Source organism: Dromaius novaehollandiae, chromosome 20, assembly GCF_036370855.1.
Source record: "Dromaius novaehollandiae isolate bDroNov1 chromosome 20, bDroNov1.hap1, whole genome shotgun sequence".
NCBI lineage: Eukaryota > Metazoa > Chordata > Aves > Casuariiformes > Dromaiidae > Dromaius > Dromaius novaehollandiae.
Genome location: NC_088117.1, coordinates 11,563,960 through 11,589,015, shown reverse-complemented (window position 1 = coordinate 11,589,015; position 25,056 = coordinate 11,563,960). Strand labels below are relative to the sequence as shown.

General features: G+C 53.6%; 1 protein-coding gene across 1 annotated transcript; it reads right to left on the bottom strand.

Annotated features, from left to right (window-relative positions):
* Positions 1-1,598: 1,598 nt before the first annotated feature.
* Positions 1,599-24,595, bottom strand: NACC2 (NACC family member 2). Its single transcript, XM_064523887.1, has 6 exons — positions 24,503-24,595; positions 17,690-18,607; positions 10,524-10,691; positions 7,706-7,811; positions 7,306-7,403; positions 1,599-4,468 (listed from the first exon to the last, which is right to left on the bottom strand). The coding sequence occupies exons 2-6, from the start codon at positions 18,543-18,545 to the stop codon at positions 3,969-3,971; spliced, it is 1,728 nt and encodes a 575-aa protein (XP_064379957.1). The 5' UTR covers positions 18,546-18,607; positions 24,503-24,595; the 3' UTR covers positions 1,599-3,968.
* Between the last annotated feature and the right edge of the window lie 461 nt (positions 24,596-25,056).

Sequence of the window (25,056 nt, the reverse complement as noted above, 5' to 3'; positions counted from 1 at the left end):
CAAAATAACAGTCTTAACTATACAGAGTAAGAGCACATAAATACTAGTGAATAATGCACAATAAAAAAAAGCTAGCATCGTTCGTGGCTGAGACAGTTGAGAAACATAACTCAGTGGTACTGTGAGATTCTTCTTACAGCACAGAAAGTATTTTTAACAGTCATGAATTACAGTACTACTTAATACCCTATGAAGACGTTTTAAAAACAACCTTGTACTTTAAGTCCTTTTTCCCAAACATTCTGTCCAAAGGATTAATGTTCTATTTGAATCAAGTGCCATCCAAATGTTCAAGTCAAAAATATTTATACATTTATACTCAGTTGTTTTTTTATTTATTTTTGTCTGCTAAAAATAGTATTGCAAGTTTTGGCTTTTCTTTTCGACATAAAAATCACAATCGTGTGCAAAACGCTTAACAGTGGAAGAAACTGTGAGGGTTTCCACTCGGAGCGCGCCGGACTTCGCCGCGCCCGGGGTCGCTGCTCTCGGGGCGTTCCCGCCTGCCGGAGACCCCCGTTTCCGAGGGGCCCTGGGGGAGCCCCGGGCACCGGGGCCGGCGGCACGCGTGCCGGCACACCGGCGGATTGGCCCGGCAGCAGCCCGCGGACGCGGCAGCCGAAGCCCGAGACGGCTCTGAACGCTCAGTTTTGGGTGTTGAATTTCCTGCCGGGAGAGGCAAAGCGGGGCTGCCTCTCCGTTTGCGGTCGGTTAACGGGCCGTACCCCCTTCTCCCCTCGCAGCACGTTATTCCCGTGAAAACGAGCGATGTGAACAGAACCTAGCGGTGAGAACGGCTGGGCAAAGGCACCAGCCCTTCGCCGGGTACCACGTCTGCGATGCTCCGGTCCTTTACGCGGGCGCTAAGCGGGGACACTTCCAGTTTTGCGCTTGCGGATAAACCCGGTTACGCCGGAGCCCGCACGCGAGGACCGTCCCAGCGGGACGAGACGCCGGGAGCGGCCCGCGGAGGCGATTTTGCCGCCTGGGAAACGCCAAGCCGGCAAAGCGGCTCAGAGGACCCAATTCTGCCGCTCGGGCTCAACGCGGCAACGCGGCAGCGCGGGAACCGCCGGCCCCGGGCGCCCGCCGCGGCTTTCGGCCAAAACTGGAAGCGCCCGGCGCTAAGGCGAGGCGGGGGAGAAGGACATGCGAGCCTTCTGCAAAGCAACAGTCGTCGGATGGGTGTCTTAGCGCGCGCGGACGCGGAGGAGAGGGTCTGAGGTCTACGCTATATGGCAGCTGCATGTAACTCGTATGCTCACGCTCCGTTTTCTTTAAAGGTGCTTGGTATAACTTTAGATATATAATATACATGTAATATTGCTAATAGTCAAGCATAAGAATAAAGGTGCAGACATACCATAAATACTGATGCTTTGATTTTTTTTTTTTATACTATCAGACCTAGATGAATGCAGTTTCCTATTCACATTATAAAGCAGCCCCAAATTCTATAATTTAAAATAGTGTCGTAAACAAAGAGGAGGAAGGAGTTGGTTATGATCTGATTTTGCTTAATCCGTTTTCCTTGGAAAAAAAATGATCAAAAAATTCTAAGGCACTCAGGAAAGCCGCATACAATCGATGGACTGCTCTGTTCTCGCTTTACATTCAGTATTTTAAAGGGGTTACTTTTTTTTTTTCGGAAGAATACAATCATTATCCACATAACATTTTCAAACATATCATTAATCCTCCACACACAGGAAACATTAGTGCAAAATGCTTGCCCTCATCTACCAGATAAGGAAAAACCCAACGCCCTTCACATTTTAGAAGTTTGCCTTCCTAATAATAATAATTAATAAAACGAACAAACCCAAATCAAAAAAGAAAAAAAAAAAAGAAAAAGAAAAAAGGAAAGAAAGAAAGAAAGAAAAAACCCCCAAAATATACAGGAAGTTGTGCTAGGTATAAAAATATATTTTTTCAGTGTGCAACTCGACTCCCTCCAGGCTCTCTGCCCCAAGCCATGCCACGCCAGGCCAGTAACGCTGCTGCCTCGCCGCCCGGCTCTCCGGGAGGGGTTTGGTCCGCCGGCCCTCGCGGGTGCCCCGGGGAGAGGAACCCGTCCTGGGACCGCCGCGGGCACCCACACGCGTGCCGAGTGCGGCAGAGCCCAGCTCCGGGCTCGGCAGAGGCGGTGCCGAACCCCTGGAGAGCAGCAGGCCGCGGTGGGAGCTTGCTGCGATGGGGCTGGTGCCCCCCCCCGGCAGCCGGACCCCACGTGGGCTCCTTGGGGCCCGCGAGGCGCCCGAGATGCCTCCAGGCCGCCGTGGGCCAACGGGCGAGTCCCCGTTTGGGCATCCCACGTGGGCGAAGCGCGAATATCGCCGGCGAGCGCCGCGGCCCCGCACACCCCACCGCGATGCCCCCCCTTCGCGGGGGTCCCACGGGCACCTCCGGCCCCACACGCAGCCGAGCGCCCCGCGGGCCGGGCAGCTCCGCCACCGCCACGCGGAACCGGCTTCAAGTAGCGAAGACGACAAAACCAACGGCCGGGAGCTGGGCGACCCTCTCGCCCCTCCGCCCCCCCTTTTCAATTTAAATAGAAAGAAGGAAGAAAACCCTGAGCAAAGCGCTGAGTTCGGGAACCAGGGAGAGGGGGAAGAACCACCGAACCGGGCCGGAGCGGCCGCCGGAGCCCTCGAGCGACGATTTGTGCACTTTGCGCTTGTTCGTAGTTCCAAACCTTCGAAGGAACAACCTCTAAGTGTCTTTAAAGCAGGCCTTTTACTCACAGTAAAAATAACGATAACGAAAAAAAAAAAAAGCCAAAACACAAAAAAATCCCCCAAAACAAGCCGTACTTGTGTTTCGCGTCGCTGTCCCGCGGCGGCAGCGTGGGCGGGCGTCCCGGTCCCAATCCCGGCAGCGGCCCGAAACGCGCCCGGCCGGGCGCCCAGCCCCTCCCAGCCCGCGGCCAACGCTTCACCGAGGGGTTTTTTGCAGAAGGCTGAGCAGTGCAAGCCTTCCTCCTCCCCAAAATCTCTTCACAGAAGGGCACAAAGCTAAGGGTTTTTTGCATCGATTAGGCGTCGGGCGGTGAAGAGCACGGGCCGGCCGTCGCAGCGGGCACAAAGCCGGCCCCGCGCCAGCGGCCGGCGCGCGAAGGTGCAGCGTGCGCCAAGCAAGCAGCAAACGAAGAAGGAGCAGCTCTACGGGAGACAGAGAGAAACAAACCCCCAAATCCAGCCGTACTGGAAAAACCAAAAAGCCAGGGTCCCGGCCTGCATCCCACGCAGTCCCGCCTACACGTACCAGCCCGACCTCGAGAGGAACCGCCTCCACGCCCGCGACCCGAAAAAGCAAAACCCAACGCAGCCGTCGGCGGAGAGGCCGCAGAGCCCTCGGACGGCGGCTCCGGCACCCTGCGTCGCCGACCTGCCCGTAACAGAAGGGCTGAACTATTTCCCCCACCCTATCCCACTTGGCTAGAGCCCTTCTTGCAGAGAAAACCCTCGCCAGGCAAACCCCTTGCACCCTAACACATCTTGCTTTCCTGTTAAGTGACGGTAAAACGTTCTTTAGAGGAAAAGGTTAACGATGGCTTTACTTCTGAGCTGAGTGATGGATGGGGTGGTGATGACAGGGTGGTGGTGGTTGGGGGGGCGTCTAGCTTTTCTCCTCCCCTTCTTAAAAAAAAAAAAGAAGAAAAAGAAAAAAAAGGAAAAAAAAAGAAAAAAGCTACAATCTTATAGACTAACCTCAGGAATATCAAAAAAGGAGCCCAATATTTTTTTTTTAAGTAGGTCGCCACAGACCTAGTCGTTTACAGTATAACGAATGCGATTATTTCCTTCATAAATTTTAAATACAAGCAGAATAAAAATCACATTTTTTTCAGGCAACAGTAGCAGTTCAGTAGGTAAGTGGCTTGATCACATTTTTGTTTTGTATTAGTAATGCATGCAAGCAGCTTTAGTATTACAGATCCCTTATAGGTCACAAAACGTTTGCTCTCTTTATAAAGTCCCTCCGTAAGTACCATCTTGTCTTCTCACCGGAGTTTCTGGCCGGCTAGTGGAGCCCGAACCTTGTTCGAAAGGTTGTGGAGTGCTTTGGGTATCCGATGCCATCGCATCCGTGGCAGCTGCCTCCTGTATAACCGAGCCAGCCCCTTCGGCATCCTCGCTCTGTTCGAAGGACTGGTTGGAGCCATTGCTTAGATCTACGTTTACCGTGTTAGTTCTCAGAGCTACTATAGTTCCCGACTCGCTCCTCCGTTCTGCATAGATGCGCTGCTCAAAGACCTGAGCAGAGTTGGGCTGGAACTCGGGGTCCAGGGGGACGCTGTTTGTGCTGGAGCCCATCACCGTGCGGTACATCTCCATCCCTTCCGGCAGCATGGACTTGATCTTCGGCAGCCAGCGCTTGCGAACCCGGCGGGCGTTGGTGCACATATCGGCTGCTATAACATTCATCTCGCTTTCCTTAAAGCTTGGGGCAAAATTCTGACAATACACTGCAAAGACAGGGATAATTACAACTGAGGATTCAGAGGACGCAGTGCAACGAAGGCCGAGCGATCACAGCCTTTGTCCCGTCCTGGAAACATGCCACCGCTCTTATCACATATGCAGGTGCTACCGAGCAGAGGTTCACAAGCGTGGCAGAGCTCTCTCAAAGACAGACTTATGGAAAAGGACTCCTCAGCTTGAGAGAGAGACAACTGGGAAGGGATACAACCTGAAATCATACAAATCTCGGGGAAGGGGGCTGGGGAACGACCACTCATTTTCTGGGGAACTACTGAACCCAAGAAGTTACGTCTTCCCACACAGCGGACAAATGCTAGCCAACCTGTGGCCCTCGCTGCCACAGTATATTGTCAGGGATGAAAGTATAAATGGACAGAGAGAAGGTCAACACAAGCTCCTCAAACGTAGATCCCCTAACAGCTCTTAAAAACAGGATGGTGCAGGCACAAAGCCGAGAAGAAGGAATCTCAGAATGGCTCTCTGCCAGGAGGTGGAGATCACACCTGCAGGACTGTCCCCGCCTGTCCCAGACCATCCCCTGCACATCCCACTCCTTGTATCGGCCACTACGGAACTGAACAGCACGTCATGGACCTCCGGCCTGGCCCAGCACAGCTGCTCCAGCATCCCAGCAGGAGAACACGACCTGGTGCATACACTGGACGAGACCAGCAAAGCCTCTGCCGCAACGCTTTCTCCGTGGGAGTCAAGCACCGATGGATCATCATCAACCAAAGCGTGCCCACAGGATATTTCTCCGTAAAATTCAGAGAGTCAGCAGCCACCTTACGCCCTGAAACACGACAGCATGCCGTAGGCGCTGTCCCTGCACAATGAAGCCTTTCCGTCCTTGGAAACTATTCTCAAGCCATAGCGAGGACTAAGCCCAGTCTGAAACTCCAGCTACATCAGGCAGCACGTGCAGTGGCGATGCCAACTCCAGCACTGGTGCAGCGGTGCTGGGCTGCAGCCAAGCTGGGGGCCAGAGCAAAAGAGGCGATCGAATTCAACTCCTGCTGCGTATCTGAGGCCTCTCTTATCAGCAATGAAATGGGTAATATATCTTAGCAATTCCCAGACTTTCCTTGGCACAGGAGACCATCTCAGTGCCCCAAAGCCCGTATTGCGATAGCAGCACATTTGTGGCAACTGGAGAACATTGCACTGGGAAAATGAAGTCACGTCCCACAGAAGTGGTGGAAGATGCTGAGAGTCTTTCACGACTCAGCATGTCCCGGGGGCAAGCTGGTAGCAGGGAGGGCTTTCTCTGGAGACCACCATACGCAAACTATGGGCAGCCACCAACAGCGCGTTCTAGTGATCCTGGCTCTGTACACGGAACATGTGCCATTTTATCCCTTTTCTCCACGTGCTGCAAATCTCAGCCTGGCTGGAAGGGCCCAGCCGTTCAGCAGCACAGCGACAGCTAGGGAGAGGAAAGATTAAGCTTTTTTTTCTTTTTTTTAAGCTTTGGAAGATAAAAGTTTCATTTTCTAGTGCAATATTTACATAAAGATTTACTATCCAGAACCTGGAGAGGGTGAGAGAACAAGTTGCTTTCCACCGCATATCAAGCATGTACTAAACGGGCTTCGCTGTACTGAACTGTCAGTGTTTCCTCAACCACCGAGCTCCTCATGGCCACCAGCAAGCACCTTTTGCCCTATAAAGCGCTCCTTGTATTCAAAAGAGTGGCTGCAATAGCCCAATATTTAACCATTCGCTCTCTTGCGCCTGGTACAGAGAAGAGTTATCTTCATGGAAGCAACAAAATGCTTTTTGTAAGCACTCGTGTGCACAAATTATCAAAATGAAGGGTCATCCATCAGCTAGCCCTACACGTCCCAGACCTGGCTCAACTTAAGAGTGTCGTTTAATTATTAAAAAACCCACGGGGAGTCTTACCTGCCGGACAGCATGAAGGCTGCTGGTTTTAACAGCCGATTCTGCTATACCACCAGCTGCAAAGCAGAGCGCAGACGCTCTACGGACAGACTAGATGAACCGTTTGGTAAAAAACGGAACTTTGTCCAGAGCTCCAATGTTAAAGCAAAAGCTGCTCTGCCTTTACAAAATCTTTTTAAAAAGATCGTGCAAAATTTCTTGCAGCAAGGCTCCCATTTTACTTGTTAAAAAGGAGTTTATGAAACATATTCAATGAAATAGACTGCAAAGCTAACAGAAGCGTTGGCGGTGAGATCACAACAGCAGATTATTCCTCGCTGATTCTCGGAGGCCCATTCGCTATTTAAGAGCAAGAGCGGAGCGCCGGTCTCGCCGGCCCGGCTGCGGCCAGGACACCGCTGCGCCAGACGGAGCGGCGAGAGATGCCGCAAGGACACGGCTGGGAGACGGACGTGAGCCGCACGCTCTGCTCTTGTACACCGGTGCCTCTGGCAGCTCCTGCACTCGCACGGAGCCGAACGCGAGGCCGAGCCCCGGGCCGCGCGAGCCAGCGAGCCGAGACGGTCTGCTCCAGCAGCAGCAGCCCGGGGCGCTGCCAAACGCCTCACCTCGACCCCTTCTTCCAACAGCGATCAGCAAAATAATTAGCTGCAAAATTAACACTTCAAAACGCGGCAAAAGAGATGAGTAGCAGTAATGTTTTATAGCAAGATACTGCCAAACAACGGGAAAAAATTAACTTCAGACGTAAAAAAATTGATGATGCAAGAAAAAAAATAAATAATTTTTTTTTCCCTATAGCCTAATTTCAGCATGGGGAGCTCCCACTGCCAAGCCACGTAGCTGGCCTTCCCCGTTCACGTCAGCCCCGCTCTCGGCATGCTGCTCCGGCGCAGCGGCAGCAACCCCCGCTTACGTTTCACGGCGTTGAGGACCCTGCTGTCCAGGGGCTTGCGGCTGGGGTCACTGGTGGACGAGCGGATGCCGGTCCCGCAGCTGTTGGCGAGCGTGTTCCTGCAAGAAAGGCACAGAGAGAGCCTTACGCCGGGGACCACGGCCGTCCCACGCGCTGCAAGGGGACACCGTCCTCTGCTCTTTAGTTTCTTATGGAGGAATCACGAGGTTGCACGATTTTGAGACAAGGAATCAGAAAAACTGGTGTTCAAGTTAAGCCATCACTAAGAAAAAGCGGAGATACAAGTGAAGCACATACGGAGGATGAAATGTTCACACATGCATTATGCATTAATAGACTTAAAATACCAGAAAATAAGTGGACCCCCCCCCCGGAGAGCGTAAGCGGCAGGAGGACGTACCGATCAAAGAAGGTGGCCAGAAGACGTCGCAGAAGAACCTTATGCTTGACCCCAGCGCAGAGGTGGCAGTTCATCAGCTGCCCCCGCGTGATGTAAACGCCCGAGCCTGCAACGGGGGAAGAGCAGAATTCAGGATTAAAGCCCTGCGCTGCGGACGGGCACCCGCCGAGCCGCGAACAAACTCCCCCCGCCTCGCCGTCTCATCCCAGCTACGATGTCAGGCAGCAGAAAGCCTGTTCTCCAGGTATTGATAAAAAAGCCCCAGAAGGCCAGGGGGATTTTTGGAGAAGCCTCGTGAGGATGCTACCGCAACCCCTCAGGGTCCTGCGAAGTCCCAGGCAGCAATAAACCCCTCATTTTACCCATACAGCAAGGATGTCGATGGAAATCAGATGAAAGACTCGTTTTTTTATAAAAGGCACACAGCACAAGGCTTTCCTCTATGATTTTATATATACATTTCAGATTATTTATTCTTTCTGAAAAGAAAGTCCCAATCCACTTGTCCTTTTCTTAAGTGAAAGGCTGCAGAATGTACAACTGAAGAAAGAAAGGAAAAAAACCCATCTAGCCCAGAAAAGGTATGTATTTATGCTACAGATCTAAGTGTTTCCAAAAATCCCGGCCCGTAACCTCTTGATACTTCTGGTGAGCTGGGAATTTTGCCTCTATTGCATAGGAACTGCTGACTTTGAAATACACTGGCTTTAAGGATGTTCTCAGGAAGAAAAAGGAATCCTGCCAAAGCAGCTTGGCGCATCCAGAGGTTTGGAAGCAGATCCTCGGTGCTTTACAGCAGGTTTCTTATCCTTTCCTTATCAAACACTCCTTCTTCACACACAGCTTACAAAAACCAACCGCTCTGTGCCTCCGCATCTGCTTGCGCAGGGAGGGTATTTCATTTTTTAAGCGTACCGTTGTATGAGAGTTGTAAGGGTTTTGGTATTTGCTTTTAATTAAGATTAAATACTGGGTCATATCTGGATGCAGAACACACCGTCTTGAAGATTAAAAAAAAAAAAGTCTATTGGAGAAATAAAATTACCTCCTGAATTTCCAGGAAAGCCTACAGATTGCTCCTCTTAATCTTGAGGATAAAGAGAGCTGGAGAGCATCAGCAAGCCGGTGGGCCGGCGCCTGCGGAGACGCAGGGCGGCTCCTCTGCTCCGTGCCGTCCCCGCTGGCGGGGCGCTCCTGGGCCCCTCTTCCCCCGGGATCGCCACGCGCTCCGCGCCCAGCATCTACCCACCGGTCTGCCTAGGACCGCTCCAAGGCTTGGTTAAGCCGTCTCAGAGGAAGCTGCTGAGGTCTGCAGCACCAGTTACGGACAACCCGGGACAGCAGGGACCCAAACCGAAACATGGAGTCTGCAGAACTTTTGGGAAGGCGCCTTCTCCCGTCAGCGCTGGCTCAACCACCCCACCAGCCTTCGCCACGCCTGAAGCCGTAATCAGCCGCCGAGCCTTTACTCGGCAGCAGCGATTTAGGAGATACGCCATCAGAGAGGAGCTAGACGCTACCACGGGTAACTTCGCTTTAATAAATAAAAAATAACCCGGGCAGCCGCTATCAGTTAGAGATATTAATCTGCTTTTTTTTTTTTTTTTCCAGATTGGAAAATGTAAATCAAGCAGAGATGCCTCCAGCCAATTTGCAGCTCTCGCTGTGAAAATAACCCACGCCACTTGATGTTTTTAAGAAGTCTCACATAAAATGTAAATGGGTACAAAATGAATATTCCAGATAAAATAAATATGCGCGGTTTTGTTACCGTGTGTGCATTTTATTTCTACCTCCCCTTGCAGAAAGCTTTCCTCGATCAGACAAACCTTTCTGGGTGCTTCTTGAAATCAGGATTCCTTCCAGAGACTGAAAATAAAACCGTGCTACTCGCCAAGAGATAAATGGCCAGGAGGAAGGGACAACTCATTTGGATTGATTGCACTGCCACAGGTCCTTTCACGCCAAGTGCTTCACAGGTATTAATTAATAAGCTCAGCAGCCTGGGCAGCAGGTAAGGGACAGGGACACGGGGGGTATCAGCCGAGAGGACTACCGCAGCAAAACGAAACTGAGGGGATCTACAGGTGCAGAATGCAATTATTCAAGCGGGAATTTGATGTGGGCACCACAGGGGAAGGGTCGCCGCACGCACAACGCGCGGGGCTGCAGGAGGACCAGGCTGTCCCGGTCGCTGCCGGCACCCTCCCGCCCCGGGCTGCCCCCAAAGCCGGCACCCAGGGGGGCGAGTTTTCCAGCTATTGCAAATCCCCCCCACACTGGAAAAATACGGCTAGATGAAAGGACCAGGCAAAACGGGTTCCTTCCTTGCCTTGCTATGGAAATTTCTGACAGCTTAGTGACACCCCCAATTTTCAGAAAACTTTTGAAGCTTTTCTAAAGCTTCTTCACTCACACAAGTTTTATATACACTGCTCGATACAGCTCCTAATGAGAGGACTTTTTTTCTTTTTCTTTTTTTTTTTTTAAATCTGCGCCTCTAAATCAAAATACAATTGTGATGCAGCCCACACCAATCAGGAGAATACAAGCTGAGGAATTCAATTAAAATGCTAAATTAATTCAATTGAATAAATCCTGTTAATGACACGTTTTTCTATCAGCAAATTAAAGGAAATTTAAGTTTTTTTTTTTTTTAAGATAATTAGTGATGAATAATCCAAAAAGACATAGCAAGGACACACAATGTGCACGACTCCAGCAACGGTGCAAGCAAGAGGAAGGACACGTTTTGGAAAGGAAAGCGTCAGCGGTCTCCAGTCACCCCCGGGCAAAGGGAAGGTTCCCCCCTCGGTACCTGCGACGAGCTCGAGCTTTTCTCCGGGATCCCCCTCCGAGTAGAGTTTCGGGTGACAACGGTATCCGATCTGACTGATGAGACTGGCCGGGAGAGCGACTAGATCCCGTCGTATGAGGACGCAGGAACGGTTCTCTAGTGGAATCTGCTCTGGCTTTTCTTGAGCAACTTGAAGAATTAAGAGAGAAAACCATTACCACAGCTCATCATCGGAGACACGGCGTCGGGTTCCAGCTCTTCCCCGTTGCTCCGGGAACCGCTCGGCCCCGCGGAGCAGGACACGGGACAGGCGAGGACATGCCCGCGCTGGTCGGGGCCGTTGGCTGGTCGGGGGGGCTCTGCGCGCAGGCCCTTTCCTTCGCGGCTCTCCTCCCCGCGCTGCAGCAGCAGCCTTGCCCCTGCGCTTGGATTCGGCAAGAGGCACTACGGGAACCGAATTACGCTAATTCTCCTAAGTTGACCGTTTTTGAGAACGGGCAACGCTGCACATGGTTCCCCGAGCGAGGCGCCCAGGACCAGCCGCCTCCAAGCACCCGAGGAGGTGCCGCGCCAGCGCAGCGGCGGTTTCTAAACCAGGCAATAAATGAACCAGGCAAGATAAATACCTGCTTCAGTGCCAAAACTACCTCTCTTGCTGGGCTTTTTTTTCCTGCTGAAGCTAAAAGCCAGGCTTTGCAGGTAGACGCTGCACTAAGAAAGGTCAACGTAGGCAACTCGCCGCCGTCACACGCACCAGTCACCCCCCGAAAGCTGCAGCACGTCTCCCGAAACGCCCTCCCTTCCTCTGCCTTTGGGACGCTAGCATTTTGTCTCAATAACAAGAAATATCCCAACCAACCGACCAAAAAATTTCATTACGCTGTGGCTTCAAAACAAATTACACTGCACTACTAGGACACAGCTGCGATTTCACTTAAAACATTCCCTTACACGCCATTAATGGAGCCTGCCACTGCCTATTAGCAAACGTTAACGCTGAAAAGCTAAAACAGCCGAGTTTGACTACTAACACTGCACAATTCTGGGTTACGTGAGCGTACAGAGGATTAGCTTTCTACAGCACATTCGCAGTGGAAGTCCGCAGGCACGCTTAAAATCACAAATCACAGCAAAACAGGCCTGACACAGGTGTGTATCGGCTCCAGTTGCACTAGCACGTCCTGCGAGCTTTTCCAAAATTTGAATTTCATCCCAATTGTACAAGGATCTTTTTTCCCAAGAAGGTTCGATAATGTGGCAAGTGCTACGCGTAAAATCAAATCTACCTCAGTGCTTCACTATGTAGGAATACAGATATAGAAAAAAGAAAAAACAGCAATTAGAGCTCCTGAATTCAAAACGTTTCCTATTTAAAAGGTGTCTTTTATTGTATCTGATATTCTGGAGGCCATTTTTCAATCCTCTAGATAAAATGACAAGTTTTGCAAACTTGTTGCTGCAGTAACCGGGCGGAAATGCCGCCTTTACAAAGGGATTAGTGTTCTAACTAGGACATGCCGGCAATATTGCATTGTTCCGCCACTTCGCCTTGCAAGGCACAAGGCTGGAAACATCCCCACCCTCACCGCTCCCCTCCTTCCCTAGAAAGTTAGGGCTGCTTTGAATACGGATATTTTGCAAAACGGCAGCTAGGCACAGAGCTTTTTAAAGCAAAGGTTTCAGGAGAACCATCAGGGCACGGGGATGCCTCTTCCCTAGCGAAACCGCACGGCGCCCGGACGGCTTGGCGCGGTCTTGAACGCTTAAGGACCAACGGTGGCAGAACAGCTCACACGATGGTTCAAAACTAATTTCTCTTGCCATCGCAGCCCGATTATCTGTGCAAAGTGGGAGCGCTTTGCACTGCTGATGGAGCCCCATTTACACAGAGAATTTTTCACCAACTGAAATATTTCCCCGTGTAATAGCTCCTGCAGCAAGCGCTCCCGAGCGCTCGGGTGCTCACGCAGCAGAGGCACCTAACAGACCTGTTACATTTCTGGTGCTCTCAAACAGCAAGAAGCAGAGTATGTCAAACTAAATACTAATATTTTCCAGCTTAAGCTCATCAAAAGCAGAGGGGCACTAGAAATGGTATTAATACCAGGACAAAAAAGACCAACAAACGGCCTACTCCGCTGTCCCTCATAGACCTTTTGGTTTCAGCAAAAACACGTTCACGAAAGCAGGCTGCAAGGGTACAAAGGCCATTGCAGAATAAATGCAAATCTTGGGTGGGAAGGGCAAACGGGAGCCATTGGAGGACATCTCATTAAGCACCCAGTGAGAGTCCTCCGCCTCTTTCTCCATTACATATAAACTGAGCTAAAAGTTAAAATTACACAGGCCAGGCACGACCTCTTGCTCTGCCCGTCAGTCACAGGAGCCAGGCTGGGATGTCCAGGGTCTTTAATGGAGGCAGGGAGAGAACGGCGAACCATGCTATTAGGGGTACGCAGATGCCAACATCTGGCGATGGCGTTTTGCGCTAAATGCGTGTTTCTGAACGGAGAGGTCGCAGACAGAGATCAAGATTAGGCCATATTATTTCATACGGCCTGGGTTAATCGCAGGCGAGCTTGGCAGGGGAAGCGGTCCACTCGTCACCGCTTCAAAACCTGGCAGACCTTAAGCTGTTAAAAGAGGAGGACCAAAAGTTGAACACGCTGGTACCGATACTCAAAGAGTTATTTTAAAGGTCTCTAGCTATTCTTATTTCAAAGGTATAAAGGCTGCACGTCTCCAGGGAAAGCACTTCTGAACAGTCGCAACCAGCACACCAAATGATACACTGCACGGTAAGAGAGACAGGCGGTGGGTCCGCACTGCTCCTTATCTAATATTTATATATTCTGAACCAAAAAGAGTTTAGACTTGAGACCGAAATGGAGATTAGTCACTGTTCTGATCACACAGACCTGTCTTCAGCTGGACAAAAAGCAGCATCCGAAGGAGGCAAAGCCAAAGTGGACCCCACACAGCATTAGTAATAGCTGCATTATCCTTCGCACTTGCACCGAAGTTTCCTGGCCGTAGGCTTCAGGGCACCTTGCAAACGTGGCCAAGCACCATGGAGCTCTGGGGCTGAAGAGGCTGAGAGGGACCGTTTCTAGCCCAAAATTGCAGATTTGGCAATACTCTGAGTTCAGCTGGCCCTGCCTCAATCCTCAGCCACGTCCACGTCCTCTCCACCACTTAATCAAAACGACTGGAACTGGAGAAACTAAACATCTACAGCATCCGACCAAATGGCCACAGCACACAAGGACAAATCTGCCCGCCTCACTGCTCGTCACATGCAAACACCCAGTAAAAACAAAACTGGGGCCAAAGAGATCCTGACGTAGCAATAACGAAGCCTGCAAGAAAAAGAGCAGAACTACTACTGTATTAAAGCTGACTTCCTGGGGAAATTTCAAAGAATTTGGTGTCAAGCCTGTTTCCTGAAAGCAGAGCAGCTTTTCAGGAAAACAATGCTGACGTACTGAAGCCCGCATTGAGAAGAGCCAGCGACAACTCCGCCTGGAAAAAATCCTTTGCTTTTGAAGACATTTCTTTTCATATGCGTGGGGCCATAGAGAAGTTAGCGTTTCATCTTTGAAGACAAATACTTCACGAGACAAACTAAAATTTGGGCTAAAAAAGACCCAGTCTAATTGAATCCACTAGTATGTTTTGGTTACATCTGTCCTACTGGCCTGCTGTCCATAAATCTCTCATTAAAAACAGGCATGGATCATTTTTGGAATTTGTTTTGATTAAAGCATTAGTACAAATGCAATGATACTGAACTAAAATTACCAGAGATTCAGGCCTTTCCACGCCACGTCAGTTCAGCAGATATTAATCGCTGCACGCAGAACGGTTACATAAAGCAGCAGCAACAAGAGCCACTTTGCTCCCATGTTTTCAAAGAAAGCGACTCTGTTTGGCCTTTATGCTCTAAAGAACAGGACAGTATTCGCTTCTAATTAATCCGTATCTTCAGAGGGCAGCAGCTCCTTTCCTTTGAAAGCGAGGGCAGACAATGCGAAGGATTGTTTAATACAGCGTTGTTCCAGCTAAGAAAGGAGCCGACCAGCTACCAGGGACACAGGCAGGAAACCACCAAAGAGCAAGCAAAGAGAGCTACAACTCAAACGCTAATATATTTTATTTATTCAAGTATATACATTGATCTGAAACTTATATGGATGTTGTAGCTTGCAATAACTAATTTAGAACAGGCAACACCCAGGTTTTCAGCTAACGGGGCAGGTGCGAAGCGGCCCAGGATGCTGCTTCTCGAACGGCCCGCTCCCGCTCGCCTGGGTCCTCTTCTTGACCTACCATGAACGTCAAACTTCAGCACGCTCCGGTAGGTAAGAAAGGACCATTTTTGTTTCCGAGACGGGGATGTGAAGTGCAGGAAGACCAGAGGGACTGACCCTCACCACAAAGTATGTTCTTACAGGGCCACAGCATGGACCTAGAAGTCACGAGCTGCTCTCACGGCTGGGAGACCATCTCCACCCGAGCCACCACCAGCCGCGACGCAGGCAAACACGCGGGCAACTGGCCCCCGTCGGCCGCACGATGAGCAGTTTCTGCTCAAACGGCAGCGTTTTAATGACGTTTCTATCCCGTTAGCCTATCTTCCACTCGCAGTGGAACTGCCACAGAAACAGCATCCGCACGCGACGCCGGCATCGCGAGCCTGCAGGGAGGCACGGGAGCACGCCGGCCGCGCGGACCGCACACGACACGCACGCACACGAAGCGATGCATGTGCAGCTAGCCCCAACCAGAAGAGTTTACATTTCACAAACAGTACGTTTATAACAGCGAACTGAAACGCAGAGATGTGATTTGTGACCTATTTATACATGGAGGTAATCTGGAATTAGTACAGGAAAAATGTTGCTGGTTTATAAATACCCCTATCTCGCCTTTGCTTCAGATCTCAGCCAGGAGTGAAACATCTGCCAGTCTAAAATTAAACATCTGTGTTTCACTGCAAGGAAACCGGGACTAGACGTTCAACGCCAAAAAAGGCCAGGCGCTGCGGGAGACCCGTGCCGTGGCCGGCGCGTGGCTCACCTGCGGGCGCTTGGCTCGGAACCGGGTACGTCTGCCTAGGAAACTGCTCTGGCTGATGCTCACGCTCATTTGACCAAGCTGCATTTAATTTCCTAGAAGAATAAAATGCTAATTCGTCGTTTGCGTGTGTTGCCTGCAGCACGGACCTACCTGCAGCACGGACCTGCCCGCGGCACGGACCTCAGGGCCACCAGCGCTGCGGCAGAAGACCGTTCCCGCGGCTGGAACGAGCCGCCCGGGTACCACGGCCGCGCTCCGGCTTCGGGACGGGTTCCTTGCCGCCAGCCGTGCTCCCGCGAGCGCCGGGGCCATGGAGCCGTTCCCGCTCGCGTCCTGCCCTCTGCTCGCCGCCAGCCATCGCAGACCGGCAGAGAAAACTATTCTCCCAGCTAATTACCACCACGGCTCTGTAATGGCTATTTCAGATGAATTTTTAATGAAGCGTGCTCTCGTCAGTTCGGCATTTCACAACTTGCACGTCCAGCCTTCCTACTCGAGCAATTTGCTGCATAAAGGGCTGGGTTTTTTCCCCTCCTCGTGGAAACAGTGCATCGCCGGCGGCGGAGGAAGACGGCCCCTCGCGCCACTTCGCTTGCGCCTGTCAGAATTCAATTAAACGCATCTGCTGGGCAGCACGCTGCCCGACGGGAGCGCGGCCCGCGCCGGGAACGCCGAGCGGCTGCGAGCGCCGCCGAAACCGCCCCGGCCCCGCGGTCGGCAGCGATAAAAACGCTCCGATTTTTGTGCTTTCTCAAGTCACACGTTCCTCGGGTCGAACCTGGAAACGCTGACCATGCCCCAGCCCTGACCTCGGCGCGGTCTCCAGAAACGTGCGCCGAGCCCGGCTGAGCCCCACGACTCGGCAGGCTTTTCCTTTCCTTTCCTTTCCTTTTCTCCCCAAAATATTTTTTAAAAAGGGGGTGACCAAAACTAAAGGCGGCTTCATGGCCTGCCGGGCGCCCCGTGCTTGGGGCTGTGCGAGGGCAGGGGAGCATCAGCCGCAGACGGACCTGCGGCCCCGACACCAGGGGCGAGAAAGAGGAAGAAAAAAAAGGAAAAAAAAAAAAAAAAAAAGAAGAGAGAGGGACAAGGCAGCCTCCCCGAAGCGGCCAGCTCGGCTCGGCTCGGCGGCGCTCCTCCGGCGCTTTGTTTTTGTTTTCGCCCGCGGGGCTCCTGGAAACCTTGGCAGTCGCCGTGGTGCGCGGCCCCCCCGCCCGGGCTTTGTCCGCCGTGCCAGCGGCGGGATCAGCTCCCTTCCCGCTGCCATCTTACGGCATCGCCGCTCCGCACCTTTCGAGGGCGCAGTTCATCCCGAGCAATTAAAGCACGGTCAGCTGTGCAAGCCCGAGCCGCAGCGGAACGGCTTCGGGTTTACTTTTTTTTAAAAAAAAATCTCTGTGCACCCTGTTTTGCAGGGCGCCTCGTGCTCCAGCCGGGCTGTTTCCAGCGGGAAGCCGCCTCGTGCCGTGCCGGGAGCTGAACCCAGCGGGACGCCGGCGCATCCGCGTCCCTCCTCCGGCGGGAGCAGCCACGGCCCGCGGCGGGCAGCATCGCTCGGCAGCGCCGGGCGAGGAGGAGACGGGGCTGCGCACGCACCGCCGCCGCTGCAGCGCCCAGACGTGGCCCCGGGGCCCCAAAAGCGCTGGGACGACGCGCGAGGCACCGGGGTGGGGACAAAGACACACGCGTTTCTTGCGGATGCTCCTAGCTGACACCCTCTAGGGCAGTTTGGAGGGAGGGAGAAAAACGTACTTTTTCTTTCTTTAAAAAGCACAAGACAAAGGGAAAGACGCTGAATCAAGCGCCTTGCTCCCAGCGGAAGACCGACTTCCCAACGGACCGACCCAAGCCCGGCCAGGCCGGCGGGGGCTGACGCTCCTCCTGCGACGGCCCTCGGATGACCCGCTGGCCCGGGGACAGGGCGCGCGAGCGGTGGCTCTCCCGTCGCCCGGGCGGGATGCGACGGCGGCCACCGGCGCCCAGCCGGCAGCCTGCGAGGCCGCGAGCACCAACCGAGGAGCAGCCCCAGACTAACCCCGCGGGGCGGAAAAGCACCGAGCGGAACGGCGCGGGGAGCGGCGAAGCGGAGGGGAGGGCGCGTGCGTTACCCGAGTATCCGCCCGAGGACTTGATGTACATCTGCCCGTACTGCTCCTCCACCATGGTGTCGTAGGCCTCGTCGTCCTCCTCGTCCTCCTCGTTGTGGTAGGAGGTGGGGCTGTCGGTGGTGGGCAGGCTGCTGGCGCCGGGGCTGGTGCGCTCGCCCGGCGGGTACTGCCCCGGCGGCACGGCGGGCAGCAGCGTGGCCAGGCTGGGCACGCCGTAGTAGGAGACGCGCGAGAGCTTGAGCGGGCCGGCGGCGGGGCCGGGGCCGGGGCCGTCGCGGGCGCCGGCCTCCAGCGGCCGCTTGGCGGGGAGGCCGGCGGTGGCCTGCAGCTCGAGGCTCTCGTGCTTCACGCGGGTGAGGAGCGGGATGGGCATGGAGGGCGACACGACGTAGGGCGCCGAGGCGGCCTGCAGCTGGGTGCAGGGGCTCTGCGGCTCCGAGCTGGGGTCCTCGATCATGGCCGTCTGCGAGTCACAGTGCGGCGAGCTCACTTTGAACATCAGGTCCGTCCCCTTCTCCACGATGTGCTGGATCTGCAGGAAGCCGGCCGTGTACATCACCACCAGCTGCTCGCTGGCCGCCATGGTGAGCTTCCCGGTGTAGCAGAAGGAGAGGATCTGCTGGAAGCACGCCGGCGGCACGGTCCCCGGCAGCTCGAAGGCATTTTTGCTGTTGCCGCTGAAGAGGTCGCGGAAGTAGAGGCTGCTGGCGGCCAGCACCGCCCGGTGCGCCTTGAAGGCCTGGCCCTTGACCACGATGGAGACGTCGCAGTAGAGCCCCAGCAGCCGCTGCTCGTTGAGGCAGCCCAGGACGGTGTTCCCGAAGTTGGGAATCTCTATGTGCAACATCTGCGACATGGCTCAGGAGTAGCTGGAGCTCCTTAGACATTCAACGCAGGGATATCCAAAGTAGGGCACATCTGAAAGACGGAGAAGGCAGGGAGAGAGGAACAGCATTTTTAAGCAATCCACGGAAACGTGCAGAAACAAATGAGCCAGCCTAACAGTACATCACCGGCTCGGACCCTCCGAGCCGAGGTAGGAGAGCGGTTGCTTATAAAATTACTTATCGATGTTTCTAAACAACGTTAGAAACGCGATTGGTGGAGGGCAAAGGATATTTCAAAATTCAAATATTTTCTTAAAGTTGTGGTTTGTTTAAATAAACACTGCTGATTTATTCCCTCGGGGGTTTACTTTAAGCAGGAAAATATGAACAGCGCGGGGAGCAGGGCGAACAGCGCGGCACACGCAGAATAGCCGGCAGACCTTCGGCACCGTTGTTATGTAAGGGAGAGCACAACCAGCAGCTATGCTGGAGCAGCAGGAGGTATTTATAAAACAGCGTGCCGTTTTGCCCGAAATAAATAGAGAATTCTGCCTGAGCGACTGCTGCTGCAAAAACGCGTTTTGGGAAGGAAACCCTCCCGGCGGCCCAGGGGCAGGCAGCACTTCAAGGGTTAAACGACTTCTCAGCCAAATTGTCCTCCAGCAAAGCAGAGCCCCAGGGCCACCAGGTCACCCCCAGCAAAGCGGAGCCCCAGGGCCACCAGGTCACCCCGTTATTTTCCTGCCCCAGGGCCACCAGGTCACCCCGTTGTTTTCCTGCCGCAGGCAGGAGCGAGGGGAGGGCCCGGACCCCCGCGTCCAGCCGGCTCGACGCTGCCACTCGCCCCGCGTTACGGCACCCCGTACGCAACTTAAGGACACATGTACCTTTTCGCCACCAGCGCAATTCCTGCTTTTACGCACCAAGGAAAGAAAGAAAAAAAAAAAAAAAAAAAAAAAAGGCTGGCTTTGAGGCAGAACTAGTGCACAAATCCTGCGCCAGGCTGAGCGGGTTAATTTTAGTGCATCCGATGCTCCCAAACTCCAGAGAAGCAAATCACTGCACGTTCGCCAAAGCCCGAGCCCAAGCCCTCCCCCCGCCCCAAAGCTCCCTGCGAGAAGCAGGCAGGTTTAAAAGCTTATTTGCCCTCAGCCCAACTGAATAAGAACTAGTTTTTAAGTAGCACCGAAGGCTCATCAGAACAAAACAGAAAAGTTTATCTGAGAACGATTAAAAAAAAAAAAATCTCCTCTGAAAAGAAAATAATAACCCACAAAGAGCTGCTCTGTTCCCAGTGCTGGGGAAGAGAAAGAAAGAAGGAAGAAAAAAAAAAAAAAGTCCTATCTGCAAGGCCACGGGGTAACAGGAAGAAAAGCCAGTGCGCTGCGAGCCAGTGGCATTGTATCTGCCCGGCAGAGGAAAAAAAAGAGAAAAGAGAAAGAAAAAAAAAAAGGGAAAAAGGGGGGGGGGAAAGGAAAAGAAGCAGGAAAAAAAGAAAAAAGGAAAAAAAAGGAAAAAAAGAAGGAATAAGTGCAAGACCCCCCCCCGGCGCGGGGGCTCGGGGGCCGCGGCCGCCCCGCACGTACCTCCGGGCGCCGCCGCCGCAGGGTCGCCGCGGCCCCGGTCGCCCCGCGGGATGCAGCGGCGCGGATCGCTCGGGGACGGGGGAAGAATAAAACCCCCCCCCCCGGTCTCCGAGCCGGCGCTGGTATCGGCTGCAGCTCCAGCTTTTACCGAGTCAGATCTCCGCGGCAGTGCATAGCATCTAAATGAATAGGCCGGATGCAGATTAACATTCAGGCTGCTCGCGGCAATGAATAGAGCCCTTTGATTAGGGACCTGAAGTAAATGCCAGTTTCGAAGCGAAGCTTTAAAAACAGAGGAATATCAGTGCCAGAGGAATGCTCCCAGTGTTGGTACAAGACAGACTTTTGATGAGTCACTGCAATGCAAACAAAGATGGCAGAAATACTGTACTGTACGCCGATGAAATGCTTCGCGGTGCCACGGCAACTGCGACAGGTTTTAAATTTATCGCCCGCTTTTGCATATGAATTACGCCGTGAACTGCCTCCCCGGGCAGCGAGCGCAGCCCGAGCGCCGGAGCGGAGCCCCGCGCAGGGCAGCGGAGGCGGGGGGGGGGGCAACACATAAATACGCGTTTGCCCCGCGGGGAAAAGCTTCTTTCAGGCGGCGGCTGAACCCGCTAAAAGCAAATCCATTTGCTTAAGTACTGCAGTCCCAGGCACGCCGGCTCCGGGCTCGGTTCTGCATCAGCGGCTCTGCTGGGAAGCGGGGGGCCTTCCCCCCCCTGCCTCCCTGCTCCTCGCCCAGAACCTTTTTATTCCCATTATTGCCCCAGGATTTGTTTCAACCGCTCCGAGGGGCGCGTGGGACATCAGCAATCCGGGCGCCCTCGGAGCAGGGGACCCGCCGCCAGCGCGGCCGCGGCCCCCCGTGCTCCTGCTCGGCCCTTCCGAAACGCAGGTTTCTCTGCCCGGACGCAGATTTGGGCACCAAGTTCGGCTCCAGAGGATGAAAGCGAACTGCTGCCACTTGGGGGGCTGGAAGCGTGCCGCCCCCCTTCTCCTCCCGCAAAAGGCATCGCGCGCGTCCTGAGGAGCTGCTACCACCCAGCACCCAACGCCGCTCGGCACAGCCGCCCGGCTGAGCACCTCCGAGCAGGGTGTGAACGTTTAAGGGTTGGATCCAACCCCAGCATGAAGTGGAGGAGATTTCTGTCTCCAGCTGAGGAGGGAACCGCAGCACAGCGAGGTGGCAGAGGTCAAACATGTCTACAGGGAGTTTAGACAAGACAACACAACAGCCAAGTCCTTGACTGGTCCAACCACGGCAGCGCCAACCTCCGCTTCAGAAGGCGAGGAACCTTCTCTGGCAAACTGAGATTACTCCTCATCTGCCCTAAAAATCCCTGAAAACGATACACTGTACTCTACGCTTCTGCTTTCATCCCGCCTGCCGCAGCCGGCAGGACACCTGGGCACTGAGGTTCTCCAGAGCAGGGTCACCATGCAGAGGAGCCCCCATGGCTGGTGCCAGCGCTGCTGCCACCGCGCCGCGGGCACGCGCAACCCCATGGGCACGGGGAAGCCTCGTCCAGGAGGAGAGCGAGCCACGGGCCACGAAGGAGCTCCCTCTTCTCCTAGCACAAGCTCCCTTAGGGATGGATGAAGATCGGGGAGGCACCAGATGGGACTTTTTGGTACTCGGCCTCGATCCTCTGCCTCCGGAGCACCCAGGCTGGCACCGCAGAGCAAACTAACTCAAAAGAGACGCGAATTCCTCGCGGTGCTTAGCGTTTTCCCTATAACCAAACCGGCCGGGCCGGGAAGAGCCCGCGCCTCGCTGCGGAAATCCAAGCCGCCGGTTCGGATGCGCTCAGGCCTGCGAGCAGCCCCGCGAGGACCTCCGAGCCGAGCCCACCGCGGGCGGCTGTCACCTCGCGCGTGTCCCGCGGGCGCCTGCGCGTTTCTCCAGGCGACGGCTCACACCTTCGGTTTTCCTGGAGGAAAACGGTGCTGCGACGCGCTCGCAGTGGAAGAGGAAGAGCGACCGCGATGCCACGACGCCCTATGAGGCTTTGGTCTACAAGCATCACCAAGGAGCGCGGTCAAAGCGACGCTAGTGACGCTCCAAAAGCCCGAGCCACGCAAATAAACTTTAAGCCAAGACTGCCAACTTCTTGTCCCCCTCCTTTTTTTTTAAGTGACTAGAAACCAACAAATAAAAGCCTGAGACGTAAAATAAGGCAGTCCTGAAAGACAGGGAGAACCTGTTCGCCATCAGATCTCACACCCTCAAAAACAACAGCACGCTACCGGCACCAGACCGTGCCAGCAACAACCTCTGACATGTCCAACCCAGAGCTCCTCCGGCACATGCACTTTTCCAACCAGAGCACCAAGCAACGTTAGGGTGGCTCGAAACGGCTTCAGCACCTCAGGCACGTGGGAAAAGACAAAAAAACCCAAAAACCTGTCCTGCGAGAAAAATGACCTTGGCACCGAGCGCCGCACGTTGCGTTTTGCAGGTGGGCGTCAGCAGCCGAGCGGCTCCGGCCGTCCCGCGGGCGCAGGGGCAGAGCTGAGCAACAGCGGGTTAAACACAAAAGCAAACCAACCCTCCAGTTGTGTCAGATGCGGGGCAGGTCAGAGGAAACATCGCTGTCTCTGCAAGGAAAGCCCCTCTCCTGAGCCTCTAGCTATGTTAGGACAGTTCACACATCCAGGCATGATTTTTTGGAAAGTCATCGCCTTTGTCACAGCACATCCGTCAAAAATTCAGCTATTATTTGATGCAACCATCAGATTTAGAGAATAAGCAGAGTTTGGGAACCTTCAGTCTCTGTGCCCATATGCTTTGGAAAAAAAAAATTAGGTTTGGTTTTTTCTGCACTGTTTTTCTGCGCAAATGCCCCAAAGGTCTGGGCTAGACAACAACAAAGGGAAAAACTGCACCGACAGAGAGAGATGCCGGCATCCGCGCTCCCCCGGGAGTAATCAGGAATCATTAGATAATTTATTTAAATCGTCTTTTCCTTAGCCAACACAAAGACTCAGTGACTTTTAAAAAACAGATTTTTTAAGGGGTCCCTGTCCAAGTTCCCCGGCGGTGAGGTGTGCCGGGCCGGCAGCGGGACGCCGGGAAACGACAGCGGCAGCGCGGCCCTCGCGGCTGCTCCAGCGGAAAAGGCGCCTGGGGTTCGCGCCCGGCCGGCTGCAAAGGACACCCTGCGCCGGGGGAGCCTCCCCGGGCACCTCCTGCCAAAACGGGGGGAAAAAAAAAGGAAAAGGGAAAAAAAAACGCCTCCCCTCTGCACGCACTGGAAGTCTGTTTGGGGTAAAAACGCAGCAGGGAGGGGAAGGAAAGGGACGGCAGCACCGACGCGAGATGCCGCGAATGCCTGCGCAGCGTAACGCTGGGCTTTGGCAGGGGAAGGAAAACAAGGTTAACTTTGGTAATCGAATGACGGTCACCGCGAGGCTCCTTTCTCTTCTGCAGCATTTGCTCCTCCAGCTCCGAAGTAATTTTTTTTTCCCTTAATGCTGCAAGCGGCGAGCAGCAAGCAATGCTAATACACCCTATTTTTAGTGGAGCAGCCAGTGGCAACTAGTGACTAAGATTATTCCTGGCTTACTAAGAGAGTAGAAGCAGAATTTGCAAAAATTAATAAGTAACGTCCGGCGAGGCACATTCTGGGCTAACTTTCAGAATCGCAAACCCAAAGCGAAGCAGCCGAGACTCGCTGTCCCGGGAGAGGTGCAGCGCGGCCGGGGGGTGCAGACCCGCCGGGGAGCCGAGCCGGAGCCGGAGCCGTTCCCCCGGGACCGGCCGGCGCCGGGCGCTGCATTTCCCGGGAGCGGCGGTGCTGCAAGGTGAGTCGCGGCCGCCCGGGAGAAGCACCGGGACACCATCCCGGCTGGATCCTGCCCCCCCCGAGTGCAGCAACGCCAGGCGGGCAGAGCCCGGCGCTTCCATCGCGGCTCGATTATTTTTGTTTCCTTATCCGCCGCTGACTCTAGGAGCTGTCAAAGCAAGGACACGCAAACAGAAAACGCCACGCTATTTTTTTTTGCAGATAGCTACGAGAAAAAGGGTAAAGGAGAGACATAGATACAAAGACATAGAATGCAATTATTTTGCACGCTTTAATTTTTAGGGGCTAATAAAAGCTCCGAGGGCCGGACTAAGGCACAGCCGGCAGAGCCCTCCGAGGAGCCCAGCGCACCATTACCGTGCCTCTGCAAGCTGTGCATGTCCCGCATTCCTCTACGGGCGTTAATTCGCACCCAGAGCACATCAGAAAGACAAGTGTCATGCTGAAGCGCAGCCTCCTCGCTGCTCCCATGCAAGAGCCCTGCCAGCAGCGTACAACATGCATGACTCAGTTCTCCCGTCGCGGCACCGCGCAACAGAAAGCCTTAAAATAAGTAAATGTCTTAAAAGGTCAATTAAAAGAGCTTACAAAACATCAGCCGCGGCGTCTTGCTAGAGCTCATTACCTAGTATGGTGGAGCTGCCTGTGTGTTTTTTTTTCTTGTGCAAGTTAGTCTGTGAGTCAGCATTAACACACATGAGAACATCAGGAATCCTGCCTAGTTCTGATGCAATGGAGGTTGTAAAAAAAAAAAAAAAAAAAAAAAAAAAAAAAAAAAAAAAAAAAAAGAGAGAGAGAGAGAGAGAGAGAGAAGAAAAAAAAAAAGAAAAAAAAATCTCGCGCTGCCTTTGGACGGGCGCCTGTAATTCAATTGCCTTTACTTTTCAATTACTGCAGAGCCTACCGTTACCAAGCTGCAGAGGGGAAGGAAACTTTGCTTACATCTCTGTCTCAAAATTAAAATTAATGACTTCTTACTTTTGGCTACAGTTTATTCTCCCCGCTTGAAAAAAAGAGCGGGCATCACACAATTAACCCTCCTAGGGCAGCTCTTTGAAGTCATCGGGCTCTGCACTTTTTTGTGGGAATTTCAGCACTAGCGAACACCCCGGCCCAAAAGTTTTGGCGAAGGAAGACATGAA